Here is an 18,183-nt window from a genome sequence, read left to right as displayed (position 1 = left end):
ACAGGTTATTTGTTGTTGTTATTAATTCACTTTTTTTAAAAATATATTTTATTGATTTTTTACAGAGAGGAAGGAAGAAGGATAGATAGTCAGAAACATCGATGAGAGAGAAACATCGATCAGCTGCCTCTTGCACACCTCCTACTGGGGATGTGCCCGCAACCAAGTTACATGCCCTTGACCGGAATCGAACCCGGGACCTTTCAGTCCGCAGGCTGACGCTCTATCCATTGAGCCAAACCGGTTTTGGCTATTAATTCACTTTTATTTTTAATAAATTTTAGTGAATAGGCCATATATTGGAAAAAACACTGCAGTGATTTTGCCAATATAAATACATATTATATATCTACAACCGTATTCTACATATTTAAACCCAAGAGTCAGGGCACCTAAACAATGTTCAGTGAATTAATAGCACGTGATCACAACACATGGTGCATGGTAATTGGTTCTGTTGTCTCCTGGCATGACTTTCTCCAGCAGTTTTAACGCCCGTGGCTGATGTCCCCATATGGGCTAAGCCATGCCCTGGCCCTGTGTATTTGTTTACTGTTGGTGACTGGTGAATGCAACCATTTACTAGACATATTCAGTATAAATTTAAAATTACTTTAATACATATAGAAAACTTTTCTGCGAAATTAAACTTTTCTTTTTTTAAATTTACATATATACATTTTAATTAAATTCTTTGTTGCTTAAAGTATTACATGTGTCTCCTTTCCCCCCCATTGACCTCTCCCTGGCCATTCCCACCCCCCAGCACATGCCCTCACCCCCCTACTGTCTGTGTCCATGGGTTATGCTCATATGCATACATGTAAGTCCTTTGGTTAATCTCTTACCCACTCTCCCCCCACCCCTGCCTTCCCTCTGAGGTTGAATGATCTGTTTGATGCTTCTATGTCTCTGGCTCTATTTTTGTTCATCAGTTTATGTTGTTCATTATATTCCACAAATGAGTGAGATCATGTGATATTTATCTTTCTCTGCCTGGCTTATTTCGCTTAGCATAATGCTCTCCAGGTCCATTCATGCTAATGCAAATGGTACGAGTTCCTTCTTTTTTACAGCAGCATAGTATTCCATTGTGTAGATGTACCACTGTTTTTAAAATCACTCATCTGCTGATGGGCACATGGGCTGTTTCCAAATCTTAGCTATGGTAAATTGTGCTGCTATGAACATAGGGGTGCACATATCCTTTCTGATTGGTGTTTCTGGTTTCTTGGGATATATTCCTAGAAGTGGGATTACTGGGTCAAATGGGAGTTCCATTTTTAATTTTTTGAGGAAACTCCATACTGTTCTCCACAGTGGCTGCACCAGTCTGCATTCCCACTAGCAGTGCATGAGGGTTCCTTTTTCTCCGCATCCTCGCCAGCACATGTTGTTTGTTGATTTGTTGATGATAGCCATTCTGACAGGTGTGAGATGATACCTCATTGTTGTTTTGCTTTGCGTCTCTCAGATGATTAATGACTTTGAGCATGTTTTCATATGTCTCTTGGTCTTCTGTAGATCCTCTTTCGAAAAGTGTCTATTTAGGTCCTTTGCCCATTTTTTGATTGGATTGTTTATCTTCCTTTCGTTAAGTTGTATAAGTTCCCTATAAATTTTGGATATAACATTGACAAATATGTTCTCCCATGCAGTGGGCTCTCTTGTTGTTTTGTTGATGGTTTCTTTTGCTGTGCAGAAGCTTTTTATTTTGATGTAGTCCCATTTGTTTATTTCCACCTTAGTCTCCATTGTCTTAGGAGATGTGTCGGTAAACATATTGCTGGGACATATGTCTGATATTTTGCTGCCTATGGATTCTTCTAAGATTTTTATGGTTTCCTGTCTTACGTTTAAGTCCTTTTTCCATTTTGAGTTTATTTTTATGTGTGGTGTAAGTTGGATATCTAGTTTCATTTTTTTTTTTTTCATGTATCTGTCCAATTTTCCCAAAGCCATTTATTGAAGAGACTGTCTTGACTCCATTGGATGCTCTTGCCTCCTCTGTCAAATATTTATTAGGCATAATGGCTTGGGTTAATTTTTGGGTTCTCTGTTCTGTTCCATTGGTCTATATGTCTGTTCTTTTGCTAGTACCAGGCTGTTTTGAGAACAGTGGCTTTGTAATATAGCTTGATATCTGGTATTGTGATCCCTCCAACCTTGTTCTTCCAAAATTAAACTTTTCATACATACTTAATTTTAATTTCACAAAATGTGTCTGCGTAAGTAAAAACAGGTAAACTAATTTGTTAATTTTTTAACATATGCATTTGGAAAACCTATTTTATTATATAACAGACTTTCGGCTTTAAGGGACACCCCCTTGCCCAATTAGTCCATTATATCGAGGTTTTACTGTAGTTACAAAACTGTTGGGAAGGTGAGAGAAATAGAAAGGGGAAGGTGTGGAAACTGAGAGGTGAGTGTCTGCAGGAAGGCAGGACCACTCCCAAGGCTGCAGGAAAAAAAGTGGTGGTGATGTTATCAGAGCCCAGAAGTGTCTGGCATCTGACACTGTGTGGAGCTGCGGATGCTGCTGGAGCTGGCCATGGCCCCAGCCACCGATGCTGTTGCTGGAACTGCCGAGGCTCCTGGAGCCCACAGCCGCTGTTTGCTACCACAGCCACTGCCAGAAGCTTTAAATAAAGGGTCTCTCCCTCATCCAGTTTCCCACCAGTGCTTCCCACCGGCAGCATCTAACTGAGCCAGCTGGCAAAGGAGTCTGGGAAACTCAAGTCAGGATTCCAGCCACCTCCTACAGTGCACACGATGGAGGGAATGGTACTAGAGCCAATAAGCCACTGAATCCCATATTCTTTACAAATACACATTTCTTTTTCCCTACAAAGGCTATATGTTTCCATTAGAGAATAATTAGAAAATACAAACAGGACATTAACTGCCATATTCCCACTTACTCAGAACCCATCATTAATAGCATCTTGGGGTCTCTCTCTCTCTCTCAAAAAGGGACTCTTACCCTACATTCGGTTCTGTAACCCACTGTACAAAATTTTTGCAGTAAAACACTTGCTGGACATTTACTTTGTTCCAACTAGTTCCCAGTAATTAATATTTATGTTCTACCACCAATTTCCTATTGTAAATATAAAAAGGGAATTATTGCTTGAAAACAAATTTGCAATTTATAAAAACAGTTTTATAAAGAATATAATCATAATCTGTAGTTTGACTATTATGAGATTGTTTGCTTAGGTAGAAAGAGAAAACGAACTATTTTAAACATAAGGTTAAATGCCAGGTCTTTTCCTATCCTGTTCATTTCTTTCGTTGGGAAGCAAGAAACACTGTAGAATTTCAGAGCTGGGAATGCATGCAGGCCAGAGCTGGGAGGAGCGTTATTTGCAGGCTGTACTAGAACCGTCCTGCTGTCCTCTCTGTCTCTCTTCATGGAGTCAGACCTCTGATGAGAAAGCTGGTCCTCTGGAGTGTGCAGAAGGGTGACACGGAGACAAGGTGGCTTTAAGAGTGGACCCATTATGACGGCCACTTGGCAACCATTTCTCTCATGTTATCTATTAGAATGTTTTTGACTACTAGTGGCTGAACTGTGACTTCCTTCCATTGGCTTTACAAATGAAGAAATGTGTTATCTCACATAACTAGAAGTCCAGAGGTAGGACAGGCTCCCAGAATAGTGAGATTATCCATTCAGTGATGTCACCAAGGTCTCAAGTCCTTTCAACACTCTGTCCCGCCTTTCTGGGTGTTGGCTTCATCCCGAGACTGGCTCCCTTCTTGGTGTCTAGATGGTTGCCAGAGGCCTCAGAGCTGCCTGTTTCCTTTCCCATGTTCGGCAGGATATCAATCTTTTCAGTTTAAGCAGACCAGTGGTTTCAATTCTGTTGTACATTAAAATCAACAGGAGTGCTTTTTGAATTATTTATGTATTAATAGTATTTCATTTTTATTTTGTTTATTTATTTATTTGCTATTGTATTTTTTAACTGTCTAGGCCTTGTCTTTAATTTAAAAAAAAATTGATTTGATTGAGAGAGAGAGGAAGGTGAGAGAGAGAAACATTCATTGGTTGCCTCCTATACACACCCTGATTGGTGATTAAACATGAAACCTGAGTATGTGCCCTGACTGGGAATCAAACTTGCCACCTGTTGGTGGTATGAAACGACACTCCAACCACCTGAGCCACACCAGCCAGGACCTTGGCCTTATCTTTAGAAAATTAATTTATTAGTCTAGGGTGGGGCCCAGCTGGAGGTAATTTTTAAAAGCTCCCAAGTGATTCTCATGTACAGCCAGGACAGAGAACCACTGGATTACGCTGGTTTAGGTGACCTGCCTATTGCTAGACTGACAGTCACCAGGATAATACTGATTAGCTTAGGAAAATGGATCTCAGAATATGCTCCCTTCGCCCCTCCCCCCAGCAGAAGCAGCTCCAGGGAGCCTGCCAGAAATGCAAATTATCAGGCACCACCCAGACCTATTAATACAGAAACTCTGAGGGTGGGGTCAGCAATTTGTGTTTTAATACTAGTAAGCTTGATTCTGATGGACCCACTGCCTCAGACCAGTCAAGCTCCTTCTGTGGAGCTGGGGAGCAGGGAAATGTGTGAGCAAAAGCTGAGGCCTTTTGGGGCAGTGAATCCCAGGGCACTGGACCCTTTAGCAGTCCCTCCTCCCAGCACAGGCCAGAGACAGAAAGAGGGATTAGCACCTGAATCCGGGAGACTCCTGGCTGTGCAGAGGGTGCCTCTGAATGTTGCCACCAAGCCTCAGCCCCTGCAATGGGCTCTTAGGAACAGAAGAAGCCATGTCCTGTTGGTATCCAACCCTTTTACCCCAGGGGACTCGCTAGAAGTTTTTTTTTTTTAGTATTTTATTGATTTTTTACAGAGAGGAAGAGAGAGGGATAGAGAGTTAAAAACATCGATGAGAGAGAAACATCGATCAGCTGCCTCCTGCACACCTCCTACTGGGGATGTGCCCGCAACCAAGGTACATGCCCTTGACTGCAATCAAACCTGGGACCTTTTAATCCGCAGGCCGACGCTCTATCCACTGAGCCAAACCATTCAAGGCGACTCTCTAGAAGTTTTTACAGGAGCTAAAGGGCTGAAAAGACTGACTTGGCGTACACTTTCCCGAAAACATTGTGAACTAATTTTAACCACAGCGCAATTTCACTAGGGTCCTGGAAAAGAAAAAGACCATTAGGTAAAAACAAAGGAGAGCTGCATACAATAAGGACTTTAGTTAATAATATGTCAGTATTCATTCATAAACTGTGACATATGTACCATACTCATGTCACATATCAACAGGGGAAACTGGGTGTGGGGTATATGGGAACTCTGTGAAATCAACTTTCTTTCCTGTAGATCTAAAACTGTTCTAAAATAAAAAGGTTATTTTAAATACGACACATTAAGATGTGAAATTCTAACAGATGGAAACACCTTTGTAAAGGGTTTATTAAAATTAAGCATAAATGTTTCTTTAAAATGCTCCATATTAATATAACCTTGACACTGTTATATTTTCACGACTGACACCGTGTTTTTTTTTTTGCCATGTTTTTAGCCAGAGCAAATGCTTTTTGAACATTTTCAGTTTAAACAAGAGCTGAATTTGAAAATATTAATGAAATTTCTGATATGCCACATTCTCAGAATCTGTACATGGCCAGAATTATCAAAGAGCTAATGAGAGAGGCATAAACTTGTCCATGTGCTTAGAAATAATTAAGAACCTATATAAAAAGTCACTTCCTTTCCCCTTAGACTTGGGAAGAAGGAGGATGGCTGGGCTCCACAGGGAATGGGCTATAGTCAAAGGCATCTTACTCAGAACCCAATTCATAGTGAGCTCAGGCACAAATCCCCTCAGGCACTGCCCTGTTGTTCCAGCAGCTCCATTGAAGTTAAATGTGCTTCTTGTGTCCTGAGGGGTGACCCATGCAACCCAGTGGACAGAGGGGTGGCTCATTACCAATGACTCATCTCTCAGAGTGTACATCAGTGGAATGTGCAATTCCTGGAAACACTGGACCATATTTGGAATGCAGCAAGGAACAAGGAGCAAATCTTAACTTGTAGTTTGGAAGGCTCCCCTCGACGTAGTCCCCTAAGTAATTTATGGTAAGTTTTGCTTACAAGTACTAGTAAGGAAACGGATAACTAAAGTGGTCAATGCAGGGTCAGAGTGTTATAATTAAGAGTTACAATAAAAAGAGCACTGAAGGGCCGTTCCGGTGGTGGTGGCCCCCACGCCAGCATGCCTCTCACTAGGACCTCCTTCATCCCCCTCCAGAAGAGGAGCAGAGGAAACACCAGAAGCACCTGGTGCAGAGCCCCAGTTCCCACTTCAGGCCTGTGAAACGCCCAGGGTGCTATAAAATCACCACTTCTTGGCCCTGCACAAAAGGTCGTTTCTTGTGAAGGCTGCTCACTGTCCTCTGTCGGCCAATAGGAGGAAAAGCAAGGCTGACAGAAGGATGCTCTTTCAGAAGGAAGCAGCACTAAAAGCACTCCAAATCAAAAACACATTTTGGATAAAAAAATAAAGTAATTAAGGGCAAAACTGTTGCCATGCCAAGCAAGTAGCTTGAAATAATCCCCCCCACCAACCGCCCTGATTTTACTACGTTGGAATCTCTCAGATTTTTCCCATCATTGTTTTACTCTCTCACTGTGTGACCTTGAACAAATTCCTTAGCCTCTCTCTCTCTCTCTCTCTCTCTCTCTCTCTCTCTCTCTCTCTCTCTCCACCTCATTTTTATCTTCACAATGGGGAATATTAATAGTACCTATTTCTTGGCAGTGTTATATGAATTAATCAAAGTAATGTTTATAACACTTTTAGCAAAGTGCCTGGAATATGGTGTTAACAAAAGTGTTTGTTTAATAAATTAATAAATTAATAAATTAATAAATAAGATAGCCCTTGCTCACATTGAAGTCATTCAATGTAACAATAGACCTCTTGATGATATCGCATGGCAAAAACACAGGAAATAATGCTCAGGGAGGGAGCCTCAGGCATGGCAGAACATTGAAGGAGAAGAAGAAACAGAAAATTTTCATGAGAAATAAAAGTGAATGTGATGGAAAACTCCCATATTATTAGTGGAAATGTAAAATGACACAGCCCTTTTGAAAACAGTTTAGCAGTCCCTCAAAAAGTTAAACACAGAGTTACCATATGACCCAGCAATTCCACTCTTAGGTATATACCCCAAAGAATTGAAAGCAGGTACTCAATAACCAAAAGATGGAAACAACCAAATGTTCACTAGCTTATGAATGAATAACCAAATGTGGTCTATCCATATAATAGAATATTATTGAGTCATACAAGAGAACGAAATGCTGGTAAATGGTACCACATGGATGAACCTGGGAAACATTTTACTAAGTGAAAGAAACCAGACACAAAAGGTCCCATGTCCCATGATTCTACTTATAGGGAATATCCAGAGTTGGTAAATTCATAGCAACTGAAAGCAGATTGGTGCTTGTTCCGAGCTGGGTAATTGGGGAGTAACTGCTAAGGGGTGGAGGGTTTTCTTTTCTGGTGGTAAACATGTTTGGAACTAGAGAGTGGCAGGGGTTGTACAAGTTTGTGAATGTACTAAATGCCATTGAATTGTTCAGTTTATAAGGGTTCAGTTTATGTTTTGTAAGTCTTACATCCTAAAAAATCATACATACGTCAGTGGGACCAGAGTGAGTGCTGTCTTTGTCCTAGTTGAGAATACAGAGCATTCCAGACTCCTCTTCCACTCACCAGAGACCTTATTTGAGAAAGTTATCTAATGGCCATCCCCTCTAGGCCCTGGTTTCCTTATCTGTAAGAAAATGAAATTGGACTAGGTGATTATAAGGATCCCTTTCATTTCAAATTCTAAGGCAAAGAAATTCAACACCCCTCTTTTCTCCCTGTCTTATCCACATGCTTGAAAACAACTGCATCTGTACTGCAGATGTATACTGGAAGACAATGAATGTTGTTGTAATTAAATTACAGGGAAATTAATTTGTTTTAGTTATCCATATGAAAAGTATTTTAATATTAATTATTACAATGACACAAATTAATGGGCAAATAACCTAAACAAATGCACTTTAGCAATTAGCTTGGAGTTCGCCACTCAGATACTTAGGCTCGGAGCCCATGCATGGCTCCAGCCTGTCTGTACCCTCCATGTAATCACACACTATGCTTTTTGCCAGTCACCGTATCTCAAGCTCTTCAGCCAAGTGCAGTGCTGGCAGAATCATGGTGATTGGGAGGCCCTTGATTGATTAATCAGTGCCCTTGCCAAGCAGGATGGTGACAAGGGATTAAATACCCTTCTGAACGGCCCATTCTTTGCAACCAAGTAATCTAGAACAGCTCGGGGCCATCAGTCATTAGAACATGCTCTAATCACAACTAGACTAGTTAGAACTTTACTCTAAAATTATTGAAATGTTATTTGAATAGTCAGACAAATGTACCCAGTCCTGGGACTTAGAGTCTGGAAGTTGGGTATGTAATTTTCTGTATATTACCCATCACCGCATGGGTCCACAAGTTGTTGGGGACAGGCCATTGTGAACATCACTAATTCATGGAGTTGCTGGGAGTCAGAGCCGTCTCAATGGCGCGTAGCACACACACCTCCACTACCTGCTACCGCAGGTTACCGGTCTTCTGTAAATTGCTTCCTAATGATTCCTAGGAGTCTCAGGTGCATCTACATAGACTTCAACTGGAAACATTTCAGCCATCTACCAAGGTTTATCAGTCAACCCCTCTCCCCCCTTAAATTCTGGTTTCTTCAGGGATATCTACTTTGGAGGTCTACAACAGTCCCCAAAGCTGCACAAACCGGAAGCCACAATCTATCCAGGCCCACATTATTAGACAACTATTAGCTGCTAATTTCTGGAGGTCCAAGCATGTGGGCTCCAGGCATCATGAAGCAGCTGTGAGAATTTAGACAGCTCCTTGAGGCTGGCCAAGTCAAGCCTTTATGCTAGTGGACCTCCTGAAAGGTCATACCAACAGTGCCAGCGACTTGCCCTCTTGGCTGAGAACCTCTCTCATTATAACTGGAGGTTTCACCAGTTTCCCATTGCCGACTCTTCTTGAACGTTCCTTCTATCTGCTTCTTTCCATCATGGAGCAGCAGTGTCCCTTTCCTCTTCCACTCTTTGTTCTTGGCCTGGACTTCATTCCATTCCTCCTTTCATATTTCTCCTCTCACATGCAGAGAGGAGAAGGGTATAGGCAGGAGAATAAAAGTGAAAAAGCTAGAGGGATTGTGTATTAATTAAGCAATGCCTGTAAAACCTGTACATCCTCCTGTTCAACTTAAAAGAACCTGAGTGCAAACTAATGTAAAATTATAAATATGAAAATAGCTTTGCATCCAACTTATGAATTTTGTTTTCCTGATTTTTATCTCTGGCGTTCATTAGGAAATAAAATAAATAAACAAAACCCCATAAAGCAGTCAGCTTATCTTTGGGTAACTAAAAACTCTTCTGGTGATATTCCTCCCTCCCTTCCTGTGGGGAAAGTGAGATGAGAACATAGTCTATCTTTTGGAGACATACCTAACTGGCTGATATACAAGCATGTGGTTAATTTTGAAGGCAGACTTTCAGAACACCATATTTGAGTAAACTTGAAAGATAAGTCAATGAAAACATCCAGCAAAGTAAAATAGGTATTTTCAGGTTTCAATCAGATATGACCCAGCATTTCTTAATTGTGCATTGAGCACAGAGGGTCTTGAATACAGTAGAGGTTAGAGAAATGTTTGTTAATTTTAGTTAAAACTGAATTTCTCTCAGGCGCTCAGTGGCTTGAACTTCCTGACTTGAGGAAAAGGGAATAAGGAAAGGCATCATGATGGTAAAGCTAGAAAGAGATCACTATTTAATATACAGATAATTTGTCCCTAGGTTTATTTTTTTGTTCAAAAGCCTGTGAGATGAGCAGCCAGAATGTGGCAGTAAACGGTGCTATTAATTCCATTTATATTTTCAGAGCTGGGAGTCAGGTTTTCAAGTTTGTTCTTGGATTTTATGCAAAACATATGCAAATCTATAGCATTCTAAAATCCCGTCTTTTCGCCAGCCCCTCCCCTAGTCACAAACAGGCACAGCGGCGGAGTGGTGGACCCCGGCGGGGGTGATGGGCGGGGATGGGGGGGAGTGGGGGAAGGGCTGTCCGCGAGGCGGTCCAGGGGCGGAGCCTGGGCGGGGCCCGTGACGCGCCGAGTTGGCCGGCTGCGGGGCTGGACCTCAGCCTTTCCCCGCCTGGGGCCGCCGCCGCACCATTGGTTGCTCCGCGTCTCCAAAAGGGGCCCTTGGAATCCTCACTGGATCAGTCTGGTGCTGGGTCGTGGAACTCCCCACAACTCCCGCTGGTCCGGAACTGGATCCCTTCTTCCCAGAGTTGCAGCAACTTTCCCGTCTCCCTGGCGCTGCAGTGGCTCGGGGACCGGGGCAGCCGCAGGTAGCTGAACCCAGGGCCACGCTACCCGAGCCGCGGCTGAGCGCGCGCGTAGGTCTCACTCTCGGTGCACGCTGGGGGTCCCGGAGCTCCGCTCTGCCGGGGAGATGCCTCTGGGACACATCATGAGGCTGGATCTGGAGAAAATCGCCCTGGAGTACATCGTGCCCTGTCTGCACGAAGTCGGCTTCTGTTACCTGGACAACTTCCTTGGCGAGGTGGTGGGCGACTGCGTCCTGGAGCGCGTCAAGCAGCTGCACAGCAACGGAGTCCTGCGGGACGGCCAGCTGGCCGGGCCGCGCGCCGGCGTCTCCAAGCGGCACCTGAGGGGCGACCAGATCACGTGGATCGGGGGCAATGAGGAGGGCTGCGAAGCCATCAGCTTTCTCCTGTCCCTCATCGACAGGCTGGTCCTGTACTGCGGGAGCCGGCTGGGCAAATACTACGTCAAGGAGAGGTCCAAGGTAGGACGCGCGCGGGCGCCCCACCGCTGCTGCAGCCCGCAGGGACCGGAGACATTCGGAGTCTGTTGTCTGTCGCCTTCGCAGGGCTACAAGCGAACTTTAGGTTTTAATCAAGAAGCAAGAAAGAAGTCAGTCTGGTCTTCCCATCCCCCAGGGAAAATCCATGCTAAGGGACTTAGGTGTATAATTATAATGACCTTCTGATAACTTTGAAATAATGGCTCTGGTGGGTGGTACAAGCCGGACAAGCGGTGGCTTTTTGGTCTGATTTTAAGACATGGAAGTTCTCATAAGTCCAAACGAGGGACAGGTTGTTAGAAAGATTGTGTATGATCCGAGACACACGTGAACTCATGATCTTAACTGTCCACTTTAAAGTCACCTAATATTTGCCCTTCATTGATTTCAAAGGGGATTCCTATGAACGCACTTTAAAGAATTCTGGAGACAGCTGTGATTTTGCAATGTGGCATTTGGTTTGTGGAGTTTGGCAGGTGTGGGAAGAGTTTGCCCTGTGAAAGAGTAAAGCTCCTCTTCACTTTTGAGTGCTGCCCTTGGCTTGTTGCACCCAGGACACTTAGATCATCTGCTTGACTGAAAATTCTCTCCTGGTGCTGAGCCCACACCACCACCTCCCCTTTCCTAACTTTCAGTTGATGGGGAAATCTACTCAAAACCACCAGTTATGCCCTAACTGGTTTGGCTCAGTGGGTAGAGCGTCGGCCTGTGGACGGAAGGGTCCCAGGTTCGATTCCGGTCAAGGGCATGTACCTTGGTTGCCGGCACATCCCCAGTAGGGGGTGTTGCAGGAGGCAGCTGATCGATGTTTCTAACTCTCTATCCCTCTCCCTTCCTCTCTGTAACAAAATCAATAAAATATATGAAAAACAAAAACCACGGGTTACGTGATCAGGAGAGGGTAGTCAAGTACCTCTGGAAAGAAATTATGTTTTCGTTCACAGCCAGAAGTGACTCCGTGGGTAGAAATTTATCTTGGAAACATTTACAGGTAGGTTGGCAGAAATGTGGGAACATGTAGTACCATGTACATTCACTTGGGATAGTCTAGCCACTCAGTCTTTTCTACAAATGACAATCCAGCCTGTTTTCCAGTGGCAGTTCTCAGAGTGATTTGCATTTCTTTTATTGGGGACCGGTCAAGGGGCACTCAGAACCATAGAAAACTTGTACTTTAACACAGCAAGGCTAAACATCCTAGCGTGAGAAGGAAGGTGAACATTCACCTCTGTACCATTCTTCAACCATATAGGTAGTATTTCTCAATTTAAGATTCATCCTGTGATAACACACCTTGTTGTCTCATTTGTTCCATAAGCTGAGAGGAACACTCTTAATATAGTGCAAGTAGTGAAGACTGGAAATGTATAGAAATGAAGGGGTTGGAGTGGGTGAATGGAAATAGATTGCTTTCGAACTAGGGGGACATGAATAGAATATCCGAAGACATCGTTATTAATCTGACACAAAAAGTAAATCTTAGAAGAAAATGCTGCTTTCTAACTTTTACTTTGATTTGGGGAAAACTCAGAGTTAGCCGGACTCAGTAGAAGATTGATGTTATTGTTGCTCTACTCTTCTTCCATCATTTGGATGGTGGATTAGAAAGCTGTTTGTCTTGATCAGTCTTATATTTGCACCTTGCCCATCTGGGGCCCCGGTGGGGGAGGAGAGGGGAGGGAAATGGTTAGCCTCAGTATTGCAGAGGTGCTTGTAGCTTCAACTTGGAAGAGCAGATGGCTTCTTACCAGTTTTTAAAACTTTCTTTTAAACTTAGGCGTTAGGAATCCTCCTCTCCCCCCACCTCCCTGGGCATTCTAGGAACAGAATTCATCTAAAGGAGGTCAGAATTAATTGGCAGAAAGAGGTCACTAACATGTTTGAATGTTAAGTATTTTTATTTAGCTTTGACTTAATGAACAGTGGTAGGGTTTTAGGCTAGAATTTAACTCCTCAAACGGGATGAAAAGCACTTGGCTAAGGACAACAAGATTTATAGATATGATTTTTCAATTATGGATTATCTTCTGGGTAGAACAAATAACTTCACAGTTAACGCTTTCAGTTAACAGAACGTGACTGTGAATTGAAAAGAGGAAATTCATCTGTTGTCCACCGAAGAGACATTGTCTGTCCATACCTAGATTTCCAACTCCCCTTTGGCTATGTTGGCACAAAGCTCTTCATTCCTTCCCTTTAGAAAAATCACCTCTAGATCGGGATATTCCTGACCAATTAGAACCAAATGCAAATCAGGTTTAAGCAAACAATTGTTATAGTAAATTTTTTTAAAAGTTTGATTTGCTTGTATAAAGAAGTCTCCTTAGTAATGTCTGTGGCCTTGGGTCTCTTGTTTGAAGTTCATTATTAAAGCATTGTAGAAACACATTGCATTTCTACATGATTTATATTAGTTTCACCTTAATTTAAGCTATTTACTTCTCTTCCTTCAACTGAGTACCTTACTCTTCTGCTTCCCAGAGTATTATAGACCCACTTTTATCATACCCAATTTTAGAAAAACTGAATTTTTAAAAAGCAGAACATGTAAATTTATTTTAAAAATTTATTTGTAACTTTTAATGAAAAATTTCAAACATGTTAATTTAGAGAGGCTAGTATAATGAACTCCCATCCCCCATTTTCAACATTTGCCAATGCATACATTTATTTTAGACCAATTCTTTTTCAGATACTTTAAATTTCTGTGCTTATTAGTGTATTGATTCTAATTAAGTACTTTTCCCCCTGGGTTTTTAAAGGTCATTGAATAATGTAATAATGCCCTTTATCTCAATAAAGCAATAGCAAAGGCATTGGTAATAAAATAGGAATATATATTGGAATTGAAATGGAAATTGTGGAAAAATATGGAAATAAATATTCAAGGGTTCCCTCTTCCCTGCCAAAAAAGTTATTACAGGTCAGAATTTATCTACCTCCACTTTGTTAGAGAAAAGTCCTAGGGTGGTGAAGACTGTGGGGCAGTGGTTTCCTATAATGTAGTACAGCAGTATGGCGCCCCCTAACTGCAAGCATTATCATTGCTTTCAGGCTATCAAAAGATTTATCTGTTACTTCCTTTTGGAGACTTTAGACTATATCCAAGATAAATATTGGTTATAATTTGCTCCTTTTGTTTTGGTTGCCTAGAAATGGCTGTTTTCCAGCGAACATGTAGCTTATAGAACCGAATGTTCTGCTTGAAGCATCTCACTGTAGACTCACTAGTGAGTAACTATTAATAGCTACATTTTAATGAGCAGTTTGCTCTGTCTGGCATTGTACTAATAAGCACTTTAAAAACACTGTCTGTCTGACAGTCTTCAAAACCACAATCTTCAGCAAATTGAGTGATTAAGTCATTTACCTAAGGTCACGAAGTCAGTGGTAAGAAGCAGTTTATCATAAAAGTTAGGAAAAACTCACAGATACGGACAATAGCATGGGACTTACCAGAGAGGAAGGGGGTTAGGAGGAGGTAGAAGAGGGTATAGGAAGGAGATTTGACTTGGGGTGGTAAACACACAGTACAATTTACAGATGATGTATTACAGAATTGTACACCTGAAACCTATATAATTTTATTAACCAATGTCACCCCAATCAAGTTAATAAAAATAAAATAAAAGCTAGGAGCTTATGCCAGGTACTGACCCTGTAGGTAAGTTGCTCAATTTTCACCAAGTGTAAAATGAGGGATAATAATACCTTAAACTTTTCAGGGAGGGAGCATTAAATAAGATGATGTACATAAAATTCTTAGCAGAGTTCTAAGCCTTCATAAATGTTATAGGCCAGTGGTCGGCAAACTCATTAGTCAACAGAGCCAAATATCAACAGTACAACGTTTGAAATTTCTTTTGAGAGCCTAATTTTTTAAACTTAAACTTCTTCTAACGCCACTTCTTCAAAATAGACTCGCCCAGGCCGTGGTATTTTGTGGAAGAGCCACACTCAAGGGGCCAAAGAGCCGCATGTGGCTCACAAGCCACAGTTTGCCGACCACCGTTATAGGCTAATGTAAGTGGAAGACTTGGGATTCTAACCCAGTTCTGTCTGACTCCAGAGTGTGTTCTTGACTATGATGCTCCTAGTTTTCATCCCTTCATTTATTCAGCAAGTGCTCACTCGGCGTGGGATACTCTGCAAGGCTTGAGGTACAGATGTGAACAGGCATAATCCCTGCCTCATGGAGCTTAACATTCACTTATACTTTTGAATGCAGGATCCTCTAGTTCACACTTGATTCATTCTCAAGCCTAAAAAAGGAAAAAGACAAAACCCAAACATTGCAGTGGGTCAGCTAATACAGTTGAGGAAGAGAATGGAGGGCTGTGCTAATGCTTTCCTACTGTTACTGGCAGGGAGAGTGTTTGTGAACAAGGTTGCTTGTTAGGATCCCTGACTAGAGGAGTTCTGGCGATGGGATTATGTGGGTTGTATTGTGAAAGGAAAGATCAGTTCTCCCGTGGAAACAATGCAGAGAAGTGATGAAACAGCAATAAGTTGTGAATAAAAGAAAAAGTGTTGCGAAGTGGTGGGTTTGTCCCTTCGCTATTTATCAATAACAGTTTGGCCCACCCTTCTCATGCGATGTCAGGAATATCCCGATACTCAGTGGAGCTTTTCATGGTTGCAAACTGCTTTAAGCAAAAATGGGATAATGTATTTTGAAGATCAGGATCTCTCTCAGGAGCCAAGTGCAGGAAATGCAGTCATGGTTCACAGAAGAGTAGGTGGAGCCATGAACTATGAACCAGAAAGTCCTAACTACCCAGGGCAGCTTGTGTGTTAGTTCTCTCTGGCGCTTGATGGCCTCCATCTTTGCTTCTCTGCTCATGCCCTTTATTTCTTCCCCGCTCTCCATTCCGTTCAGCTTTTTCTGCTTTTCCATGCACATGGCTCAAAATGGCTCCCTTCCCCACAGTGGCCACCTCAGCCTCAGTGTGAGATCAGCAAACACTTGACCAACGTTCTAGAATCTCCTTTTCATTCCCTTGGAGAAGGATAACAGTCTTGCCTTGGCTCAGGGGACCCATCAGCCTTGGTTGGGGAGGTAGTGGGGCATGTGAAATCATAGATCACAACTATGGTTGCCTGGACCCTCGAGAAGTGCAGTTCTTAAAGCATGGGGCTTGAGGACTAAATCCATAAACAGTGTCTCTGTAATTAAAAAGTTTAAAAATCTGTCTGTGAAGCAGCTATTTTAGGGGAGGAGGCACTGAGTTTGAAAGACTGGAACATTTTTCTGTAAGGATGTGAGGGATTCCTATAAAAGGTTTTGTATTTAAAAATAACTTAGCTCTTGGAGGAAGGAAATTAATCCAAGGAAATAATTTACAGAATACAGGCTCGGTGACTGTGAAGCCAGTTTTTCAATTGGGTGGTTTTCATGGTGTCTTTTGGCTGTTTTGTTGAATAACACTTGGGAACAAAGCAAAGAAGAAAGGTGTGGTGTGCATATGTGTGCGTACTTTATAATTTCTTTTGTTCACTTTTGGGCCACTGGCCACTCAACCACAACTTTATCTGCTTGCAGTGAAGTGGGAAGTCAGGGGGTATCAATTTAATTTGTTAATTGACAAATTGTTAAATGTCTTGTACTGTGGGAGACCTGTAAGTGGATGGGGGAAGGGAGGTGAAAAGTGATTATAAAACCACCTAAAGAAGCTGACAGTTGAGTGGTGTGAAATGTTTTCACTAACTTTGCTTTCTCTTTTCTAATTAAACTATACTTTTACACTGACTAGTCATTTTTGTTTCTCTTCTTCAGGCTTTCTCCAGTTTCTCTATTTAAAATTAAGTGATCAAAATTAGTAACCAAAACTATACCGAACTTTAATGATACAGGTTTTTAGAGCTAAAGAGAGGTATCAGAAATCACATCTATCCAGTCATTCAATCATTCAGCAGTTTTTATATTTGGAGAGATGAGGTCTTGCAAGGGATTGGGGTCCTGGGCCTAGGCAAAGGTGCTTTAATAGAGGGGGGCTAGCCTGGCTGGGGTTGCTCCACAGTCAGGTAGACTGGGAGACAGGGTTGGTAGGTTAATTCAGCTGCATGAGCATTTTATTTGTGAATTTCAAACATAATTCTAATTTAAAATTGACAAACATCCTTTTAAGGAGTTATATAAGCCTATCTGTACATTCAACTTTTGGTTGTCATGAATTATTTCCTTTTCTGACCTCACTCAGCTCAGTGCAATTTTGTACATTCTTTTCTTTCTTTCTTTCTTTCTTTCTTTCTTTCTTTCTTTCTTTCTTTCTTTCTTTCCTTTCTTTCTTTCTTTCTTTTTCTTTCTTTTTTAAAATATATTTTTATTGATTTCAGAGAGGAAGGGAGAGGGAGAGATAGAAACATCAATGATGAGAGATAATCATTGATCGGCTGCCTCCTGCACACCCCCTACTGGAGATTGAGCCTGCAACCTGGGCATGTGCCCTAGATCAGAATCGAACCCGGACCCTTCAGTCCACAGACTGATGCTTTATCCACTGAGCCAAACCGGCTAGGACTGTGTATTCTTTTCTGATTCCTGACTCTGACTAGAAAAATGTCAGATTTTATAAATAACAGGCAGCCTTGCATGTTACTGCTCTATTCTGAACAACAATGTATGGAAGACATCTCTGATAACAGATGGGGGTAGGGTTTGTCTCATAATGAGCAGAGCACCTCTGAGAAGCATCTCTAAGCACCCCAGCATCATGCATTTCATTAAAAAGCTTAGAGGGCATCTCCACTGTGGGCTGCCTCTGCTGAGTTTGGCAAGACCTCTTTGCTTTGGACTCACCTTTGTAGCCTCAGGTAAATTAAGTGACATTTTGACCTGTGCCTTTTGAATACTAAGGAGCAGCTTGCAGGTTCACACTATGGAGAAGATTATTAATTCTTTGTTAATTATTACTGCAACAGACTTGATAATTCCTTTGTAGCACCACTTTGTAGCTGTTAACTAATATTGCTCCAAGAAATGGGTGTCGTTTTTCTGTAGTGTTTGTCAAATGCACATGTTTTGACAGTAATGATAGTTCAGATGTATTCTGCTGGGCAGCTGCCAGGGGTGCCCAGCGGGTAGCTGAATCCAGAGGCACTGGAATTGTAAGTGCGACAGGCAAACCATTTTATGATGCCAGACTAAGGAATTCAGCCTTGGCAGATTGCCCAGAGCCGTTGATTTGGCTCAGATTCAGAGCTA

At 42.1% G+C, this 18,183-nt stretch overlaps 1 protein-coding gene across 1 annotated transcript in view; it reads left to right on the top strand.

Annotated features, from left to right (window-relative positions):
• Positions 1 to 10,129: 10,129 nt before the first annotated feature.
• The window catches only part of EGLN3 (egl-9 family hypoxia inducible factor 3), a 29,722-nt gene continuing 21,668 nt past the window's right edge, over positions 10,130 to 18,183 (top strand). Inside the window, exon 1 of the mRNA XM_080667707.1 lies at positions 10,130 to 10,961. Within this exon, the coding sequence (XP_080523833.1) occupies positions 10,605 to 10,961 (357 nt within the window). The 5' untranslated portion in view covers positions 10,130 to 10,604. The remainder of the gene's footprint in view (positions 10,962 to 18,183) is intronic.

The sequence above is a fragment of the Plecotus auritus genome, assembly GCF_963455305.1.
Source record: "Plecotus auritus genome assembly, chromosome: 1".
NCBI lineage: Eukaryota > Metazoa > Chordata > Mammalia > Chiroptera > Vespertilionidae > Plecotus > Plecotus auritus.
This window is presented reverse-complemented; position numbering and strand designations above follow the sequence as displayed.